At 42.2% G+C, this 21919-nt stretch overlaps 1 protein-coding gene across 4 annotated transcripts in view; it reads left to right on the forward strand.

Moving 5' to 3' along the window:
- EPHA7 (EPH receptor A7) overlaps positions 1–21919 on the forward strand; it is a 163226-nt gene that overhangs the window by 18015 nt on the left and 123292 nt on the right. Inside the window, exon 4 of one of the 4 annotated variants that reach the window (XM_067530034.1) lies at positions 20395–20497. The exons of the other annotated variants lie outside the window; for them this stretch is intronic. Within the exon in view, the coding sequence (XP_067386135.1) occupies positions 20395–20468 (74 nt within the window). The 3' untranslated portion in view covers positions 20469–20497. Of the gene's footprint in view, positions 1–20394; positions 20498–21919 lie in introns of those variants that run through there. 4 annotated transcript variants of the gene reach the window in all.

Genomic DNA, 21919 nt, shown 5'->3' on the forward strand with positions numbered 1-21919 from the left:
CACCCGGCCCCGGGAACACTAGTAGTAGACATGGCCAACCAGCAGGACAGACAAGGCCATCCGGGGTCCACTCCCAGACACAAGGACAATAAGAAACTGGACTTGTTTGGGAGGAAGGTTTATTCAACGGCAGCCCTGCAGTTCAGGATTACCAACCACCAGGCCCTGCTGGGCAGGTACAATTTTAACTTGTGGGACTCCCTCAGATGGTTCACTAAGGCCCTGCCCCAAGACCAGGCCATGGACTTCGCCACTGTCCTGGATGAAGAGATCACAGTAGCTAGGGCAGCTCCAGCGATGCTGCAGACTCGGCGAGTAGGGCAATGGCCTCTGCCATCGCTATGAGGCGATGCTCATGGCTGCAGTCCTCAGGGCTGTCACAGGAGGTGCAGCAGTCCATTCAGGTCCTCCCCTTTGATGGGTCGGGCCTGTTTTCAGACTGGACCGATGCAAAACTGCACGGTCTTAAAGACTCCCTGTACACGCCCCAGGCGGCAGTCATGGTCCCTGGTGCAGCAGCAACCAAGGCTCCCGCCTAGGCCCTTCCAGCCCTACAGGGATAGGGACAGAAATAGGGGGTTTAAAAGGCGTAATCAGCCCCCTAGCTCGTCCTAAGCCTCCCAGCAGGGGCCCCCCAAAGGGTCGGGCAATCGAAAAGGCTTCATGCCCTCTGCTCATCCTTTCATGGAAGGTAGCCTTCCTGCTGGTCATTACTTCAGCTAGAAGGGTCTCCGAGAATAGGGGCTTGACCTTGGAGCTCCCTTATACAGTATTCTACAAGGATAAGGTGCAGTTGAGGTCGCATCCAGCCTTCCTGCCCAAGGTGGTTTCCCAATTTCATTGCAACCAAGGTATTTTTCTCCCCGTGTTTTTTCCCAAACCACACGGTTCGGAGGAGGAGAAGAGATGGCATTCGCTGGACGTGAGATGAGCCCTGGCCTACTACATTGAAAGGACAAAGCCATTCCGGAAATCAACGCAGCTCTTCGTCGCAGTGGCAGACCGGATGAAAGGCTCACCTCTCTCCACCCAGCACACCTCCTCATGGATTACATCGTGCATCAAGTGCTGCTACGAGCAGGCGGGGATGCTGCTTCCGGGAACCATCACAGCGCATTCAAACAGAGCGCAAGCCTCGTCTACAGCCTTCCTGGAGAGAGTGCCCTTGCAGGACATCTGCAAAGCTTCCACCTGGTTGTCGGTGCATACCTTCGCGGCCCACTACGCCATCGTCCAGCAGGCGAGAGAGGACGCTGGATTTGGCAGAGCTGCACTAAGGGCAGCTCACCGGTAACTCCGACCCACCACCAAAGGTATGGCTTGTTAATCACCTATAGTAGAATGGACATGAGCAATCACTCGAAGAAGAAAACAAGGTTACTTACCAGTAACTGATGTTCTTCAAGATGTGTTGCTCATGTCCATTCCACAACTCACCCCAATCCCCGCTGCCAGAGTCAGCAGAAAGAAAGGCCTAAGGGGGCCTAGGGCCGGCAGCACCACATATACCGCGGCATGTGCGCAGGGCTCCAGGGGGCGCCAAAGCTGGCCCTACAGGATCTGCTAAGGGGAAAAAAGTTCCGGGAACCGTGCACAGTGGTGTGCACTAACCTATAGTGGAATGGACATGAGCAACACATCTCGAAGAACATCAGTTACTGGTAAGTAACCTTGTTTTTTCACCTCCAAAGTTCAGTCTGTTGCAAGCTCGCTGGCTTCAAAGGATCCAACATTTCACGAAAAACACCCCCACACAACAGAATGTCTCCTCAGTGAATGGATGCAGAGTGCCTCTCTCTATGTTATACTGAAACAATCTTTTGTCTCTATTCATAGGCTGGGCAATCCCCTGTTGTTATGTTCCTTTTTTACTTCCAAGTGGTGTTGATTGTTTGCAGGGGGATTTTGGTGGTTTTCCATTGATTGCTCTGTGGTAGGGCAATGGGAGACAATTGAACCATGTGTTACATCACTGGCTAATTGATCTGGAGGATGGGGAAGCACCCTCAGCTCCCTCTGCTGCTTAAATGGAGGAGGCCAGATCACCAAGTAATATCACTCCATGGCATTGGTGACTTCTTTTAATTTAAGATCTTGAGGCATTTAGAATATTGTGTCCAGTTTTGGGCCCCCCAATACAAAAAGGATGTGGACAAGTTGGAGAGAGTCCAGCGGAGGGCAACAAAAATGATAGGGGCTGGAGCACAGGACTTATGAGGAACTACTGGGCTTGTTTAGTCTGCAAAAGAGAAGAGTGAGGGGGGATTTGATAGCGGCCTTTAACTACCTGAAAGGGGGTTCTAGGGAGGATGGGGCTAGGCTGTTCTCGGTGGTGGCAGATGACAGAACAAGGAGCAACGGTCTCAAGTTACAGGGGGAGGTCTAGGTTGGACATTAGGAAAAAGTTTTTTACTAGGAGGGTGGCACTGGAATGGGTTACCTAGGGAGGTGGTGAAATGGAATCTCCATCCTTAGAGGTTTTTAAGCTGCGGCTTGACAAAGCCTTGGTTGGGATGATATAGCAGAGGTTAGTCCTGCTTTGAGCAGGGGGTTGGACTAGATGACCTCCTGAGGTCCCTTCCAACTCTAATATTCTATGATTCTATGATTCTATATCATATAACTATATTGTAGTTTTCCTTAAATATTACCCCCACATACATCATACCATGATTATTAATACTGGTAAGTTGCAAGCTTTCAACAGAGACATGTAAGCTTATCCTATAAGCAATGTATTTGATGTAGTGAGTTTGTCAGGCCTAAGATGAATTGTTTGAAAAGAACAGGAGATCCTTAGTCAAGGAACCTGTGTCAGAAAAGCCTTCCTTGAATAAATCAAAATCCAGTGTCATTCCAGATTTGTGTTTTTACCTGTTCATCAAAACACTGGGTATAGGTTTAAGACATGTGGCTCTGCAAAGCACACCTATTGCTGTCCTGCTTTGAGATTTGCATATTGGGGATACATACTTGTGATGGGAAAGAAACTGAGAATTGTTTTTTCTCTGTTTGCCAACTCACTGCTAGACTCCTCCACCTGACTGTTTCAGGGATTAGGTCTTTCCAGGCCTGACACCCTCTTCCGCTGCTCGTTGTGCACCCTGCTGCCGTGCTCTCCTACTCTCTGCGACTCTGGGTGCTCTCTCTTCATGGCTTGGACCCTCCAGCCAGATCGCTGTTTTTTTTTTTTTTTTCTTCCCTGCTTCTGAGGTAACAAAATCTTTCTGCACAAACTATCTTTCGCAATCTTCCCATCCCCCGTGGCTAGCGGGGGAACCCACCCTGGCCTGTACTCTGGGTTTCAACTTCGGGACCCTTTAATCAGCAGCCAAGGTCTGTACCACCTTAAACCTTGCTGCTATTTTCCCAAGCCTCTTCCTCCACCATTTTCCTTAGATTTTCCTCCTTCCCTCTCTAATGTCCAGAGAGTGGCTCTAGGCCTTCTCATCGCAGCCCTGTTCTGGTGCCAGCTTCTTGGCTTTATACTAGCCCTGCCTGTTCCCTCTCAGCTGGGCTCCTTCATTCATCTGGGGTTCCTTAGGCCATCTGATTCCCCTCATGTGTGGCCTATCTGCTTAGTTGGCCTGTCTCAGCCTCATTAACCCTTTCCAAGGATAGTGTGGGGTGAATACTCCACGCAGATGCTCAGAAAAATGGGAGTTAAATGTGAGGATTTCCCAGGCTAAAGTATTTTAGCTTAAGTGTGAGTGATTACAAACTTGATGCTCGCCTGGTATGAATCATAAAATCTAGAATTCTGATTTACTGGGTAAAATGATTTTTGTTTTCATTCCTTACATTTGTTTAGAATGCAGGGATCCAGGAGTGAGCTGGGGTGGGGGAAATGGTGCTGAAAGGGGTTGCAAGCCAGGAGGAACTAAAGGAACAGAGAGACTACAAAAGAGTGGGGAGCAGATAGTAGTTGTTTTTGTGTTGTCTCAGGAGGGATATGGGAACGTGTGTATATCCAAGACCTCTGTCACTTTGGTATTCAAGTGTTGATAAATGTGTTTTGGGTAAATTATTTATGAAGTAAAGATAGAGGGTGTGGGGGCGTAATAGGGATTTGTTGAAACCAAAAAGAAAAGAGGCGAGAGCTGGTATTTGTTAAAAAAGTGTGCCCATACCTGACATGCTTGGTACAGAAGTTGAAGACAACAAAAGTTCCATGCACAAAGTTTTTGTGTAATGAAGCTAGTATTTCAAGAGCTTTCTTGTATCTAAAGCTTGCACAGTGTATGACATGGAACCATGTTCTCACTTTCTCCCAGCTGTCAGTTCATTAGTATTGATTAGCTTAGGAATTCTAAGAATACTTGGCTCTTCCTACCTGAGAAATCATGGAAGTTGTTCTTTCTTTGATCTTTATCTGGACCTGCAGTCGCTATTACATTTATTACCACTTAAGACTTTAGAATAAAAAATCAGTTGTTGCTCCTTCACTTTTAGCATTAATAATACATGATTTTAATGTTTTCTCTCCGTTCGGTAAGCCCTGTATTGCAGCGTTAGTCTAGCTGATTTAAAACACTAAGATGTTCGTAGAATGTGAATATGTATTCTGTTAACCCGAAAGACTATGAATTAAAGTATTTTAAACTACTCTGCCTGCAAAAGGCAAAGTGGAATTTTCTAAGTGGATTCACTTACTGAAATCTTTCAGTAGCTTTTCATAAATCGAGTAATTTTATTTTTTGTTTATTTTCTTCTGTAAATATTAGAACTCATGTTTTTATATTTACTTTATTAATCAGAACTAAATTTTTGTTGAGAACAGAACTAAGAACAACCTGGATTTTGAAAAAACTCAAATGTGTAGATTCAAGGGTTCATAGTAAATGTGACCCGTCACTCATGTAATCGGAGAAACTTCATCTAAGCCTTTACTAAAATGTGTTGTGATTCAGTTATTCATCAAGTTCAGGAAACAATAGCCAGCTCTGATTGAATTCAGTGTTACCTGTCATTAACTCCCTGAAGTGACTTGCTTTTTGTAACAGTTTGTTTAACAGGCAATGAGTGAACTACCCAACTTCTTCTTTGGCCTTGAGCTGGTGCAATAATGTCAGAAACATGATTCATAGATCCTAAGGCCCGAAGGAACCTCTGTGACCAGCTAGTCTGACTTCCTGTATAACACAGGCCTTAGAACTTCCCCAAACTAATTCCTACTGCATATCTTTTAGAAAAAAAAATCCTATCTTGATTTAAAAATTGTTGGTGATGGAGAATCAATTATGACTCTTGGTGAATTGTTGCAATGGCCAATTACTCTCACTGTTAAAATATATATTTCTTATTGCATAGAGATATTTCCAGGGCTGTGTTGTTCTGAGTTTACACTTAGAATTTCATTGATAATTTAACAGTTCACAAATTATTAAAGTTTAAACCTCATTCAGGAGCTTTTATTCCCTCCCATTTAAAACTCCTTTGATTGTCCATAACTGTCAATTAAAATATTTAGTCTCTAAGAGCAGTAAAATGATTTTCTTAAAAAGTGTGTGTGTGTGTGTGTGTGTGTGTGTGTGTGAGAGAGAGAGAGAGAGAGAGAGAGAGTTGTAGTTTATAGGAGAAAAGTGTTCTTAGAACTTTTCCTCTCAGATTCTCCTCCGACGTGTGCCAGACATGTGACAAAATCTACCCAGTGCATAATGGGGCTCTTTTGGAAAGGCAGAGGAGCATTCTTTTAAACCTTTCCACCAACAACTGCTTGTGACTTGAACCTGCTTGAACCTCTGTAGTAGAAAAATGTTGCCCAATGCACTGTACAGATGACCAACGGTTGGGATAACACACTCATGGCTTCTTGTTGACAATATTATTCCCCAATGGAGATAATTTATGCAATTATTTGAGCAATAATCCTCATACCATAAAAACTTCTGTCTTTGGGCCTAAATCTAGTCTCACTTATAGTGGACTAAATCAGGAGCAACCCCACTAAAGGCAATGAAGTGTAAAACTGGTTTAAGTCAAATCAGAATCTGACCCAAATATTATACCTTGTAAGCCCCTGTGTGTTTGTACTGGTAACCCCATTGACTTCATTGGAGAGTTAAGTTAGGCACATGCATAAGTGTTTGCCGGACTGGAGCTTAATGTTGTGTTTTTGTTTTGGTTTGGTTTTTTTGCTTCCATGTACTGCAGTTGTAGTAATCCTCTGCTGCTGTTTCTGTTTTAGGTTATTGCTTCATGTGACCCTTTTAGATAATAGCAGATCTACTGCAATAATAACATCAATCATCTTGAATGAATAGATAACTGTTAATTAATATTATTACCATTTTTTATAGTTTCTGATCCTTTATATTTACTTCAAAATGTGTTATATGAGAATTAGGTTACTGTTAACTTTTTTTTTGTTGGTTTTACACAAAGTATTACTTTGCATATCTCCTGATGCATAAGAGTACCAGATGCTGTGCCAAACATGGAGTGAAGGCTATGGTCAAATTTTCAAAAGATAATTTTGAAATTGTTCACTCAATTAATGCATGTGTAATTTATACATCCACAATTTTAGAGAGAAATTTTAAAAGTAACCCCAATATATTTCAAATGGATTTTTTTTTTGCCATAAATATGGTGCATCTACAGTAGTTCACTAATAATGACTTTTCTTTTTGGGAGCATTGGATTACGTGATCCATAAATAATACCCAATAATTACTACTACCCAGTCCTGCAAACACTCCATTTAAAGCAATGGAATGGTCGGCAAATCTCCGTTTGATTTCAGTGGAAGCAATATCATGCTTAAATCTATCCTTTTATTAAGTCCCATTGACATCAGTGGAAGCTAAACATGTATTTAAATGCTTTCCTGAATTGGTATGCTTTCCTGAACTGGGATATATATGTAGGAGTAGATGCATACCTGGGAAGTAAATATTTGATGGATCAAGAGTAACTTCACTGAAGTTATCATATTATATGCACACAAATGCTAATCTCTGTCATTCGTGGATGCACCATTTGTTATATAATCCTTTCTGTTTTACTCATGAAAATAAATGCTATCCCTCAAACCATCCATTATAAATCTCTGTAAAATATCACCTGACCTAGATTAAGTTGTTGTATTTATTTAGCACATTAGCCATTTCCCTTCTATGAATCTCTATCTACTACTATCGATAGGGTGGAATCCTGGCCCCACTGACATACCTTTTTTCCACTGACTTCAATGGGCTGGGATTTCACCCATAGGTTTTTAAGGCCAGAAGAGACAATTAAGATCTCATCTGACCTTCTGCATAACTCAGAGCACTAAGTGATTTCCTGCATCAAGCCTATAACTGAAGCTAAAGTATATATCTTAGAAAGACATCTCATCTTGATTTAAAGACTTCAAATAATGTTGTATCCTTAGGTAAATTGTTCCAGTGGTTAATTACCTTTTCTGTTAAAGGTTTGCACCTTATTTCTAGTGTGAGTTTGTCTGGCTTCCGCGTCCAGCCATTGGATCTGGTATTCCCTTTGTCCGCTAAATTAAAGAGCTCTGTACTATTAGAAATCTTATCCAAATGTAGATATTTATAGATTGTGATCAAGTCACCTCAACTTTCTCTTAGGCCAGGTCTACACTTACCTGGAAATTCAGTGGCAGTCGACAGGAGTTACGCAAGCTACGCAGAGTAGCTTGTGTAACTCCCGTCGACTTCATAACTCCTCTTCTGTGCTGCGACTTCACTGTGCTGCGCTGATGGGAATGCAGCGCTACGTCACTTGAGAGGGTGCTTTTAATGTGTCAGCTTCCAGATCGATTGAGAAGGTCTTCACTGACCGATCTATCGATCCAGATAGATCGATCTGATGGTGGTGAATTTGCTACCTTCAGTGATGACATACCCTTAGATAAACTATACAATTGCACTTTCACTGTAAGGCAGATTTCCTAGACCGTGAGTCATTCTGGTGGCTCTTTTCTGAACTCTTTCCAATATGTTAACTTAGGCACCAGAACCGGGTACAGTATTCCAGTAATTGTCTCAGTAACATATGACCTTTGCCATTGAAGTCAAAACTAGTCGAGCCCATGGCCAGCTATTTAAAGGTATTTTGATGCTTAAAGATACAGAAGTCAATAGGTGTTAAGCACCTAGCCACTTTTTTTGGAAATTCCAGTAGGTGTCTGTCTTCATCTTTAATTGCTTAAATACATTTAAAAATCTGGCTAAATCTGATATTTTTAATTTGACCATATAACATCCTATGTGTACAGCTGTGTAGTTCTTAAGAATATTTATTTCTGACTGGATTTTCTCTTTTTTTTTTTAAAGAATCCTGTTTAAATGTTTCTTAATTGCTGATGAGATATTTTAAAACAGGATCCATAGCCTATTGAAATCAGTGAGTGCGTTTATACAGACATCCATGTGCTTTGGGTCAGGTTCATAGTACATGCAACCATTTAACTAAAGTTGGATGTTAGAGCTGGTCAGTCTTTTAAGTTTCAAAATCTCAACATTTGCTGCAGGATTTGCATCAAAAAAATGTGATTTGGCAATTTTGGTTTTATTGTGACCAGCTGTATTGGTTGTAAGTTGTTGTTGTGCATCTGATCCCTGTGCAGTGAAAACAAATGCTGATTTTTCATACTGAGCCAGAAATATTGCAACTAGAAAATATATTCTGAGTTTTAACATACTTATTTTCATGCCTACTAGGTATGAACCATACATGTGTGACCAACAAATGGAAAATTAAGATGATGCCCGGTTGCTTTGGAAACCAAGGGGAATTATTTGTTTGATTTTTATTTTATTTTATTTTTTTGCATGACGTAGAAAAAGTGCCATTGGTATTTTCACTGGTAGCATATCCCAGCATTCCACAGTCATCCCGCTCATTAACTCACCTGTAGAATTTTCAGCCAGACTCAACCTGCAGCCTCTTGCTGGGAGACCTAAAAGTAACATATATATATTTAAAAACTTAAGGAAGATGAAAATATTGTGTTCATAGCTGAGACAATATTGTATCCATGGACTTTGAATATGCTTTTTCATTCCACCAACTTTTGCCTGTCATTAGTTGTATAATGTCATTGGCTGAATAAAAGGGATACTCTTTGACCTTCCAGGGATTGTGGTCTGTCAGTTGTTTCAATGTGTCAATTGAAATAAATCTGTTTATCTCTGTGACTGGTTTAATGTGTTTTAAAAAAAAATTCTTGTCATAATTCACTAGCAATCTCACTGACAAGAAATGAGGAAGAGCAGAAATAATAATGTCTTTCTAACATGTTTTTTGGTGTATATGAATGAGAAGGGAGGAGTGACATACTTCCTTTGATCTTTAGTTTAAGGATTTTCTGTGGTAAGTACAGAGTTGCAGAGATTGTGTGTTAGAATTGTAAAAAAAAAAAAAAGCATATTTGGAAGTCTGAGATTTAAGCTTGTATGACACAAGATGAGACAAGGTTGCCTTGTTAGAAAATAAAAACATTCATGTTCACAATGGTTCAAATTAAATATGAATCTTTCAACAGACTTTTCTTTTTTTCTCTCCTAATACAGTATGTAGATGAAAACACAATCTAAAATCTCCCTGATGAAACCAACATGTTTAAATTCCACCATTTTAAAGAAATGTGTGTATATTTAAGCAACGACAAGGGTATTCATTATTCATTAACATTCAGTAGATAGCTGACGCCAGTTGCCAGTCAAAATGGAGTCTGGGTGAATATTGACATTGATTGATAGACATGCTCTGAGAATATGCACAAACAGGCTGCTTAGGTCATTTGAACACATAAAAACCACTGTAGCTAGGCTCCACAGACACAAAAAGACTCTTTGCTTGGGCTTTCCTTTCCTTTTAAAGCATCCCAGAGTATCTGAGATTCACATGATTGATAAGGTAAACCTTAGTTTTCTAACACCATTGTCATCAATTAAGGAAAGTGTCTAGTTTGATCTGGTAAATACGGACGAATTGTATTCATGCTGCTTCTAGCTGTGAGCTGAGTGTCTACGGGGGAATCTGGTGCTTAATCATTCAGCTTGACACATCTGTTGTTTTTTTTTTGGATGGTATTTAATGATGTACATTTTATATGCATACCTAAAGATGATTGGTTCTCTCCAGGGAGTGTGTGTGTGTGTGTGTGTGGTGGGGACAACCAAATATAATACTAACAATGCAGAGATGAAGAGTTCATGTATTCATATTACAGCCCCCAGTATGTCACTGCAGCTTTCAGTCTCCCAGATAATGCAGAAATGAACTTGGTTTTGCTTATCTAGTGCAGAAACTAAGTCCTACAAAGGACAACGTTGTGGTGTTACCAGAAAGCCAAGGTACTGGGCATTGTGATGTTGTGCTTCCCCAGGAGCAGTCTACTGACCGTGTTGTGACTACAGTTTGGTCCCTGGTTACTTCCCCTTTGGAATAGGAAAAATTTGCCCTAACTATGTAACTGGTACAAAGTACTTCCCCTCCATACTGGCTCAGCTGTGCTGGCTGGTGCCGGAAGGAACAAAGCCTCAGCTCTGCCCTCTGTTCACTGCTGCCCACCCACACTTGTGCAGGAGTTGGGGCAATTGCCTGATGGAGGCCTGTGCTGTGATTGTCCCCCTCTTCTCCTCCTTTGTGCCTGTGTACAATAGGAGTGACTTGCAGCTGTGGAGTGCTATATAAGTACTAAGTTTTATTATGAGCATTTTCCTGTATCTCAACCCTTAGTAAAGTCCATTGGCAAAGTGATCATATTTGACTTGCATTACATGACCAAGGTTAAAGAGAAGATGGGTTGTTCATTAGGGTGGGGTGGGGGAGGAATCCCTTGGACTAAATCAATCCCCAGTGACTACCTGTGGGGAAGAGACCCTCAGTTTAAATCTCCTCTGCCTCATGTGCTTATTGAATCATAGAAATATAGGGCTGGACGAGACCTCAGGGACTTGTCAAGTTCAGGCCCCTGGGCTGAGACAGGACCAAGTATACTTAGACCATCCAGTGATGGGGGATTCTATAACCTCCCTGGAATCCTGTTCCAGAATTTAACTACCATGGTCAGCTGATGGATCTCTCATTCTGCTGAGGGGCCAGGCCTGTCCATTGGAAGACCCTGTGCCATCACCCCTGGTCTGGGTCTTCCTGAGCTAGAGAAGAACTGCATTGCTGGGCCCCCTTGCCCACTGCTATCCCTTGTTGGGGTTTCTGTTGCATGGAGGGGCAATCCAGTGGAAGTTACAATAGCTTCAGGCTTTGATGGGTGAACTAATTTCCCTCTCCGTGGCCTGCTTCCTCTGTGCTCACTCCAGCTAGATGGAGGTAGAACCCCTTCGAGCTTTCATCATGGTTGGGTGGTGTATACTGCAGAAGCAGTTCTGCCTCCTTGCATGGACACAAGTTCTGTTTCCCTAACTCGTGGAATGGAACAGGGGACTATAAGCTGCTTGCTTTCTCTTTTTTTTTTAAATATAAAACTGGTCATTTTCCCTTGGGCAAAATCCTGCTTGTGTTAGACACACAAGTAATTAGTCCCATGGGATCACATGTGGGAGTAAAAATAGAGCAGGAATTGGCCCCCATGTCATAACCATCTTTTATTAACACAAAGAGCAAGGGCCCAAAGTCACTATCCTTACAAAAGCAAAACTCCCACTTCACTTTTATGGGAGTTACCTTGAAAATGAGCTGCAGGATTGGCTCCCTAAAAATATAAGATTTTCTTATTACCAATATGATATTCCCTGAAGTAGTGTGGTGTTTGCTAAGAAACATGAGTCTTGGCATAAACTCACACAAACATCATACATTTTAAGTTGCAGTATGTTGTATGCAGTAAACATCAAATTTTAGTCAAATAGATGTATTGCAGTATTTCCGGCATTAACTTCATATGTATTCATGCATGCTGTCATTCACAGTACATCTGTATTAAATTTATGACTAGAGTTGTGAACAAATTTCTTTTTCTGCTGGTTTTGGGATTGAGGGAAACTTCATTGTAACTGAAGCTAGTGTAAAAATAGGCTTTTTTTTGGTGGGAAATTTTGACTTTCTTTGGCAAAAAATAAAAAAATCAAAATGTTATGTCGGAAAACTGAAATAGTTTTGATGTGGAAATGCCATTGCAGTGTGTCCTGGGAGCTGTAGTTCAAGTGCCTCATGCTTCCATTCACTTCTGTAGGCCAGGGTCCCTGGTTGTAAATAATAACTATAAAATGCTTTTCTTATCTCGCACTCTTCATCAGTAGACTTCAAAGCACTTCCTAATCTGAGTATTTATCCACTCAACTGCCTTGTGAGATAGGGAAGCATTATTATCCTCATTTTACAGCTGTGAAACTAAGGCATAAGGAGGCTAATTGTCCCCAAAGTCAATGGCAAAGCAGGGAATTGAACTGAAGTAACCCAGGTGCTAGGCCAGTGTCCTAACCCCCGGACCATCCTGCCTGACTGTATCACCCCTGGAGTCAACATTTCTGAATTAAAATATTTTAGTTTTCGAGCATTGTTTTTTTTTTAAATGTGTTTAGAAAAAACCCAATGTTCATTTAAAATCCATTTTTAAATGAAGTTCTATCTTCCAGTGATTGCTCATATCCATTCCAGCATAGGTGTGTGCGCACCCCGTGCACAGATTCCCGGAACTTTTTTCCCTGAGCTAGCTCCGTAGGGTCGGCTCAGGCGCCCCCTGGAGTACTGCGCTCATGCCGTGGTACATAGGGCGCTGCCAACCCTGCGGCCCCTCAATTCCTTCTTTCCGCCTGTGACGGTTACCGGAACGTCTGCCTCTTGCATGCAAATGCAAGTAGCATCCCTTGGTGTTAGCTGTTATTATTTGAGTTCTAGTTTATTGTTAAACGGTAGTTAGCAAGTAGTTAAGTAGATAGTGCCCTTAGGGGCTAGACTTGAGCCATGCCTGGCTCTACGGGCTTTAAAGCCTGCACCATGTGTGTGAAGTCCTTTCCAGTGAGTGACCCTCACAACCGTTGCCTCCGATGCCTCGGGGAGCAACACAGAAAGGAGAAGTGCAGGATCTGCAGGGCTTTCAAGCCAAGGACCCAGAAGGAAAGGGATGCAAGACTGAAGACGATCCTGATGGAGTCCGTGCTCCGGCCGGACTCTGAGCCTTCGCGTTCACCTGCGGCACCGAGTGTCTCGTCGGTGCAGAGCGCCTCACCGGCACCGTCCTTGGCACTGACACCAGCACCGGCACTGCTTGCGGTGCAGAAGAAGAAGAAGCGGGATGCCACTCCCATGGACTCTCCCCTGCTACCGGGAAAGCAGGGGCTGCAGCAGGAGATGCCCCAGCCATGTGCTGTGGAGAGTACTCCGGCACCGGCATCTCCTCGCAGAGAGCCTCCCCTGACTCCTGGGGGTGGGGGAGCACCTCTGCAAGGGCCATCGACACCGGAGGCTTTCGCTGCGGCACACGTCCTCATGGGTCTGCCTACGCCTCTGTCCCCCCCTCGGCCGAGGGCTCCGGGACCGGTGTCTCGGGGTAAACCCGCGCATGGAAACTCTGTGGCTGGGTGGCCCCGGTGGGTGGAGGAGACAGGAGTCGATAGGTCTCCACCCCCCCAGACGGTCAAGGAGGGTAGAGAGTGCAGGGCTCCTCCTCCTAGCTCCGACTCCGGGTCATTGAGCTCCCCGGCACCGCGGCACCGAGGGCAGTCCAGAGGCAGTCAGAGCTTTAACCTCGGACACGGTCTTCTATAAAGATAAGGTCCAACTGAGGCCCCACCCAGCCTTCCTGCCTAAGGTGGTGACTCAGTTCCACTATAACCAGAATATCTTCCTCCCTGTGTTTTTTCCCAAACCACATGGTTCGGAGATGTCAATGTCGCAGCTGTCGAGCGGACCAGGCCGTCCCGGAAGTCAACACAGCTGTTCATGGCAGTGGCGGACTGGATGAAGGGCTCACCTGTCTCCACCCAGCGCATCTCCACCTGGATCACCGCCTGTATTAAAACCTGCTATGAGCGGGCGAAGGTGCCACTTCCAGGAGCTGTGACAACGCACTCAACCAGGGCCCAGGCCTCATCTGCGGCCTTCCTTGGAGGAGTGCCCCTGCAGGATATCTGCAGAGCAGCGACCTGGTCGTCGGTCCACACCTTCACATCCCACTACGCCATCGTGCAGCAGGCGAGAGAGGATGCAGGATTCGACAGAGCAGTACTGGCGAGAGTATCTCAATGCCTACCCACCTCCAAGGTATGGCTATTTAATCACCTATACTGGAATGGATATGAGCAATCACTCGAAGATAGAAAACAGGGTTACTTACCAGTAACTGTTGTTCTTCGAGATGTGTTGCTCATATCCATTCCAAACCCACCCTCTGTCCCCACTGTCGGAGTCGGCAGAAAGAAGGGACTGAGGGGCCGCAGGGTCGGCAGCGCCCTATGTACCACGGCATGAGCGCGGTACTCCAGGGGGCGCCTGAGCCAGCCCTACGGAGCTAGCTAAGGGAAAAAAGTTCCGGGAATCTGTGCATGGGGCGCACACACACCTATACTGGAATGGATATGAGCAACACATCTCGAAGAACAACAGTTACTGGTAAGTAACCCTGTTTTTTTTGACTAGCTGTACTTTTAACTAATTGGGGCATGAGTAACTGAAATAGTTTAAATATGATATGTAATAACCCAGATTCTCAGCTGTGGCCGAGAAGTCGACAGCTCCAGGAGCTCCTGAGAGCTGTTCTAACTTGTGCTAACTGCAGATGACATCAAGGTGATGACATGACAGGTAGGAACTAACAAGGTGTATGTGGCCATGCCTCTTTGCTCCTGGCTATGCACCTATGTTGGCCAGGATGGAAATGGCATAGGGATTGTTACACTGGCTGTACACCACTGAGTGACCAATCTTCCTATGGCTGGCTATACTGTTTGTAGGGTCACTTTGCACCATCAGTGAAGTATAGAACAGATGTAATACAGCCCAGGATCTGGGACAATATGTGTAAGTTTCTGTGAGTGGCTGTTTCCACAGTATGTGTAGGAACATAGGTGTTGATGTATTGGGTCAGTTCGGTGGCACATTTAGTCCATTATATTTCTCTGGCAGTAACCATCTGTGGATGATTCAGAGGAAGGTGTAAGAACCCTGGAAATCTTTCCCTCACCCTGAAGCATTCTCTTTAATTCTGTTCTGTTCTTTCCATGTTCTTGTACCATGCCCATAACTATGGTGCCAGAATGCTGAGAGGTTTAAATCTCTAATAATTTTTTTATCTTATCCAAATAACTCTGGGTAGTCCCGTTCATCTTAAATGCTTAGCCCTTTTTGTGAATCCTATGAAGCTCTTGGTCTCAATGCTATTATGTGTTGTCAAGTTCCACAAGTTAATAATGTGGGGTTTTTTAAACCTGTTTTTATTTATACATTTGTAGCCTTTCAGTTTGATTGCACACCCTCTTGTTCATGAATTGTAAAAATAGAATTCTACTGTATGTTGACAGATTTCTGTACACAGTTATGAGTATTAATAGCAAGCCCTTCATTTTTTGTATTTTCTGTCAGTGAAATTAATTTGTCTAGCCATTGAGTTATGTCTGGTATCAAGGCACACATTGTTCCCCAATGGTAGCAAAATTACAACTTTTCTTGGCTTATCAGCGCTCTGAGATATGAAAGAGTTAAACTCTCCAGGCAAACCACATATCACTTTCTTTAAAATGCCATTGGGAAACTGAGATAAACGGTGAAACGTTTTCTGTGTTGACATGATGTTCGCCTGTCCGATTGCATCCCTCCCAACAGACAGCAGAGAAGCAATTACAGAAAAAGACATCTGTGCCAAGGTTTGGCTAGCCAAAGAGGGCAAGCTCTTGTGTTTAAGAGATATAGAATCCAATCGATGAAAATGTCTGGACCTGTTAGCACCAATAAAGCTGAAGGCCACTGGGAAGCTCAGAGAGGATCTTTTGTTGTGGAGAGAGAAAGGAGGCCGAAACTGTGACACTTAAGGAAGAATAGGGTCAGCTAGTATGATCATCCATCTTCCTCTGTGGCAGCTTTTTGTCAGCTTCTAACCCTGCTCAGCAGAGGATCTAAACCTCTATTGTTGACACCGGCCAATTCTCAGCCACGTGTAAATGAAGTTAATATTCACTGACCTTATGCATAGCCAATGAAGGACCTCAGTGACATCTTGGAAATAATGTTATCTGACACTTCAAAAAGCAAATGTTGGCAGGCTGGTTGTGTTTTTTGTGGAACAAGTAAACAAATACGTATTGTTTAGCCATCTCACATTTGAACTGATTTCCATAATAACCACAAATGTCTTTTTGTTCTTATATCAGCTTAGTTACCTTTTTTGTTTGTATATCATTATATCTTACCCTGACTCTAACCAACCTACACTAAATGGTCTGTGAGAGGTAGCTAGTTTTATTTAGGTAAGAAATGTAGAGCCCAGTGAGCAAAACTATATGTAGATAACTGAATAGGAAATTAAATAGTTCTGAAGATAACAGGAGCCAAGAGAGTGCATTTTTCAGAACCTAATGAGTTAAAAATTCAGACTGGAGTCTATTTAATTATAAATTCATTCTGAAAAAGTACAGTATTTTAAAACAACACTATGAAAGTCTTTTTGAGAGACCTTGTTAATAGGAATCGCTATGATCTTCTTTTGTCTCTGTTACTGTCCGCTGTGACCAAACCTTGTTGATCTAACGGTATTTTAATTCCAGAAAGTCAAGCAATTTGCACAATCCTTATTTGCCAGAAAACGTATTTAAGAGAAAAATATTAGCATAAGCTTTCACAGAAGGACTTATATTTCAGTAAAATATTAGCTAATGAAGAGCCATAGGAAGCAGTGTGTATAAATTGTCTTCTTGAATATGTACTCTTGAGCGTTGATTATTATGCTGATAACTGTATTTATGTAGTGCTTTTCATCCAAATGGATCCCCAAACACCTCACAGACTTACTAACTGAATTCATGTGTACCATTTCTGTATAAAATCAATTGGAGAACAGCTATCATACTTTCAAAATGAAACACTGCAGCTACTTCTAAAGCACAGCCATTTTCCAGAGCAGTCTATGGCCCTGATTCAAGGAAGCACTTGTACTTAAGTGTTTATGAATGTGCACCTAGCACTGTAGATAAAAACTACCATATCTAACAGAAATGCTTATCATCCCTCTAGTCTTCCATGGAGGTATGCCAGCTATCTGCTGTCCCATGTCAGGCCTGCTTGCCTTATAAAAGATTATGAAGTCACAGTTTGTGGTAGCAAAGTATGGCTTCAGGATGAATAGTCATTATTAATCAAATATATCCAGCTGTATCCACCAGCAAACTTTGCACAGCTGCATTCCTCCACCCCTCCCTGTGAACAGAAAGCAACAATAGATAACAGAATTATCTGTAAGTATGCAGTAGGTATCAGTCTTTTTGAAAATTCTGTGGAATGATGATTATCCATGTTTTGGCTATAATCCATACCAGTATCTGTAAGGAAACAATCCAGAGTCCTGACATTTTTGGCTGAGATTGGGTTAATGGTTGAAGTGAGTGCTATAATCATAGAGATTGATTGATTGCTGGTAGGTGATTATCTGATATGCTGGCTATCATGACAATCACCAGAATAGATCTGCATCTAATTGGCCTCATTCATATTTGATCTGAAAGTAAACAGTTCTAGAATTTTTGGAAGCTGTATGTGGACTTTCTTTACCTCATCAGTTTTGTTTATTTCTATCTATTAAAGCTGTGAATAATGTTTACTGTAATATCCAAGTAAATCTTACATGGGTGTTGCTTGATATTAACTCAAACCAGATGGGATTTCAAAAGAGAGCGAGTCTGACCATGTTCCTGGATTTATGACATCACTGACGCATTTTGCTTAAAATACAGCACTGTGTTGCATTAGCTTTTGCATACTCATTTACAGACAGAGACACATGCATTCTGTCTCATAGGGCAAGTAAAAAGTCCACTTTTGATTTCGGACTGATCATACGGGAGTGTCAGTGAGACCAGTTTGTATAGATAGATTAATTAAAACAAGAGATTTTCATTTTAATAATATTGTCCCTTCAAAACACATTCTCGAGTTACCTGAAGAAGCAAAAAAATTGCTGAAATATAGTCAGCTACTGAACTGTGTAATAGGGGGCCTCACTCTAAGCCCATTGATATCAATAGGAGTCTTTTCCATTAATTTGATTGGGCTTTGGGTCAAACCATAAAACTACTAAACAAGCAAATTACTATCTACAAGGCTTTAAAAAGGATCTATTTGTTGTACAGAAAATATCCAGTAATAGCTAGATTCTGGCCAGATCTTGACTTCTTAAATTCACTGACTTCTGGCTCAGTCCTGGCATTCTATTCCTTTGTCAGATTTATCCCGGGTTAAGCGTGGAATGCCAAAAGCATACTGGAACTTTTTTGGTTTTGCCATTGCTTATAAAAATAAGTTCATAGTGGAATATGTTGTTTTGTTTAATATTTCCAGTGCAGAGCTGTGTTTTCCTTTGAGGGAGAAAAATTTGTTTCTGTGAATTATATCATCGTGAAGTTAGTTCATTTCTCCTTTCGGTGTTGAATATGAGTCCTGTTTTAGTTGAAAGTTTACCAAATGTTAGCTTTCTATGGGCAAGGGACTGAGCAAGTGATCCAAAAATAATGGAAATTGAAAATGTTTGGTTTAATGTACCTTTGTTTGTTTTTTATTTCGCCTGTAAAAAGACAGAAGACAGGTTCTTTGTACTAAATGTCAGTGGAAGATTCATTAGGCCAATAGTGAACTGTGGGTGTCTGAGGAAGTGGCTGTTTTCTCTTTGTTGCTGTCTGAAGGGAGGAATAAGCCTGGCAGTACCAAGAGCTGGTTTAGCATTGTCACTGTGTCCAGCTGTGGAGGAAGCTGGGCAAAAAAGCATGCAGGGACTGTGGATATAACGTTCTCTTTGGGAGCTAGAATGATTTTACTAAGATTAATAAAACTTCAGTGGCAGGCTTTGGTCCACTTCTGTTGTTCAGAATAATGGATAATTTTCACCTCCTACCTCTGGGTCTCTGTATGGATCGGTGTTCATTCTGAATTGCATTGTCAGCATTGCTGTGATTTTCTTTGACAGTTACATCAGTGGGGATGAGAAGAAAGGAATTAGGCATGAAAAATTGCTTTGTTCTCTTGAGTTCTATACAAGAGTTTGAATGTGTACCATGCAGTCTTCAGCACATCTGCAGATGATTACATTTATAAAGAATAAACATCAGAAAAGTATTTGAAAAACTTAATAGTGCAGGAAAAAAGGCAAAAAAAAAATCAATTTGAAAGAGGAGACAAAATATTTTATGGTGAGTAGCCTACCCTATTGAATTAAAAAAAAAAGGTTATATGACTAATAAAGAATCACCTTGAAGGCTAGAGGGATTAGAGTAGACCAGATAGCTCATCAATAATTTAGCCAAAGTATGTAAATTTACAACAACCAAAATTTGGGACATGCAAAAAGTACTTGGTTAAATCTTAGAATAATTTTATTCTTTAATAATAATATTAATTAATCAGTTCACTTGTTTCCACCACTAGGACAGTTGCTGCCTAATGCCTCCAGTTGGTTAAAGGGCTTTTCTTTGGTTTTGTAAGGTAATATACCTGCACTGCAACCATGATAATATCCATTATGCTGAAGGTCTGCGTATAAGTTTAGCCACAGAAAGATACGGTTTAGACAATAGGTTTATATCGGAGAGTCTTAGAAGTACTTTTGGTTTTGGTTAGTAACAGGTTGGTAAAAAGAATCCAAGAAAGTAAGTTTGGGGCCGGATTCTGCATTTTCTGAAGTCAGTTGGAGTCTTGAATTCACTTCAACGGGAACAGTTCCTCTTTTGTTTTTTGTTTGTTTGTTTTCTCTGGTACTATTTTCAAAGTACACTTTGTACGTTAAAATAACAATGGTTCCTTTTTATTTGTATTTATTTTTTAATTGGGTGCATGTTTTCACATAGATATAAAGGCCTTAACCTGGACAACTTGACAACAAAGGTTATGACAACAGTTATGAGCCTTTCTGCGCACCCGGGCAGTGGAGTAAGGAAGCATGAGGAGCCACTTTCCTGTACTTTCTGGGCTGTGTGCACCACCAGACCTTGCGCGGGTGTTTACAGGATGGGAGTAGCCACCAGAGTGCTGCTACTGGCCTTCATGATCAGGCGGGTGGGATTGGGCAGGCAGAAGTGGGTGAAGCTGGAAGCTTTCCCCACAGTTTGCCCATTGTCAGAGTCTTTTCCCTCTGCCAGAGCCTTTTTCTGCTCAAAATAGCAATGTAGACAGGGCTTGCACTGCTTGGGTGTGCAGGGAGCTGTGTTATATGCCCTGGGGGTTCAGGCATGTAGGGCACTCTACTCTACTTGCCTAATTTGTGCCTCATTCTCTATACAGTTATTTGTACCCAGGCTGACTGGTCATGCAGTGTCTGCATTCTACACACCACCATAAATGTCGATGTACCGTAAGAGAAGCACCAAATATCGTGAGAGTTGCCATAAAATCACATGATTAACAACGCAGTTAGTGTTGCCAAATTTCACAGTTTTATTATCCTCAGTCTTGTGGTATTGTATGTGTTGTTTTTTTTTTTTCCCTGAAAGCCCCTGTTCCTGGAGCCATGAATCTCAGCTTTCATTTTTGGTTAAGGAGCAAAGCTGGAAAACGTGACCTGAATGTACCTCAGAGGCTCATAAGCCAGAGGGCAAAGAAAAAGAACCCTATACTTATTATTTAAAAATCTCATGACTTTTAAGCCAATTTCATGATTTTGGAGGGGCCTGACTCATGATTTTTTTTTAATGCTAGATGTTGGCAGTAGTGAACGTATCACCTTTTCATTCTCCTGTACGGTGTTTTCCCTCCCCTCCTTGATGTATGTTAGTGCCTGTCAGTTTTTTCCCCTTGCTTAAAGTGGCAAATGAGCACTCGGGGTTTGATTCTGATCTCATGTCAGCTTTACAACACTGACTCCTCTAACTTCAGCAGGTTACTCCTGATTTTCATGGGTGCAAGTGGGATCAGAGTGAGGCTGTTGACCTAAACAGACTGTACCAAAGATCTCAAGTGTGTGTGTGTGTTCATGTGACTGACGTGCATTTGCTACGTGGAGGCTACACTGTGACAGCTGGTCCGAAAATCTTTCTAGCATTATTGTGCCCCATATGCAGAGTGTTGGCTCTAGGAGAGGAGGTCTATCATGGGACAATGATCACATCCCTGTGATGCAGGATGCCAGTACCGTGCTGTGGGAGAAGCTACAGAGAAGTCATTCTAACCAGAAGAAAAGAACTCTAGCAGCCTCACTCCTAGAGCACAGGGAGGTGCTCAGATGCCATGGTGAGGACAGCAGTATGTATGCCTTGGGAAATAGATAGGAATCTATGGAGTTAAGGATAAGGAAGACTATAGGGAGGAGATGGGGAGGAGGGAAACCCAGAAGAGGAAAGGAGGGATGGTCACATTCTAAAGCACAACTAGGTGAAGTTACATCTCCCAGGGTAGGACTTTTTGGATGACTGCCACGTCACGAGGTAGGGAGCCAGCAATTTTTGTGAAGCGTGGGTTGGACTAACTCTTAACTACTTGCTAGAGCCATGTGAGCTTCAAAGAAGAATAGTTCTGCCCTTGAGGGGAAAAGTAACTAACCTTTTGTGGTATAACATTTTTGGATGGAGAAAGAAGGTACTTCTTTTTTTGTGAGGACTCATTCCCCCCCTCCCCCCCTCCTCTTTTTAATAGCCTATTGCGTGCTTGAGAGGTGGAAGATTTATTTATTATTATTATTTATTTATTAATAACAAATAATGCATTATATTTGTGTATAGTGCCTGTCAGCAAGAGTATCGATGGTGTCCAGAAGCATTCCAATTAAACTCATTAAAACCACATAGATATGTTTGTTCTCACAACCGTGTAT

This window comes from Emydura macquarii, unplaced genomic scaffold (genome assembly GCF_026122565.2).
Source record: "Emydura macquarii macquarii isolate MOO-44397 ecotype Brisbane River unplaced genomic scaffold, CSIRO-AGI_Emac_v2 contig_3019, whole genome shotgun sequence".
Lineage (NCBI taxonomy): Eukaryota > Metazoa > Chordata > Testudines > Chelidae > Emydura > Emydura macquarii.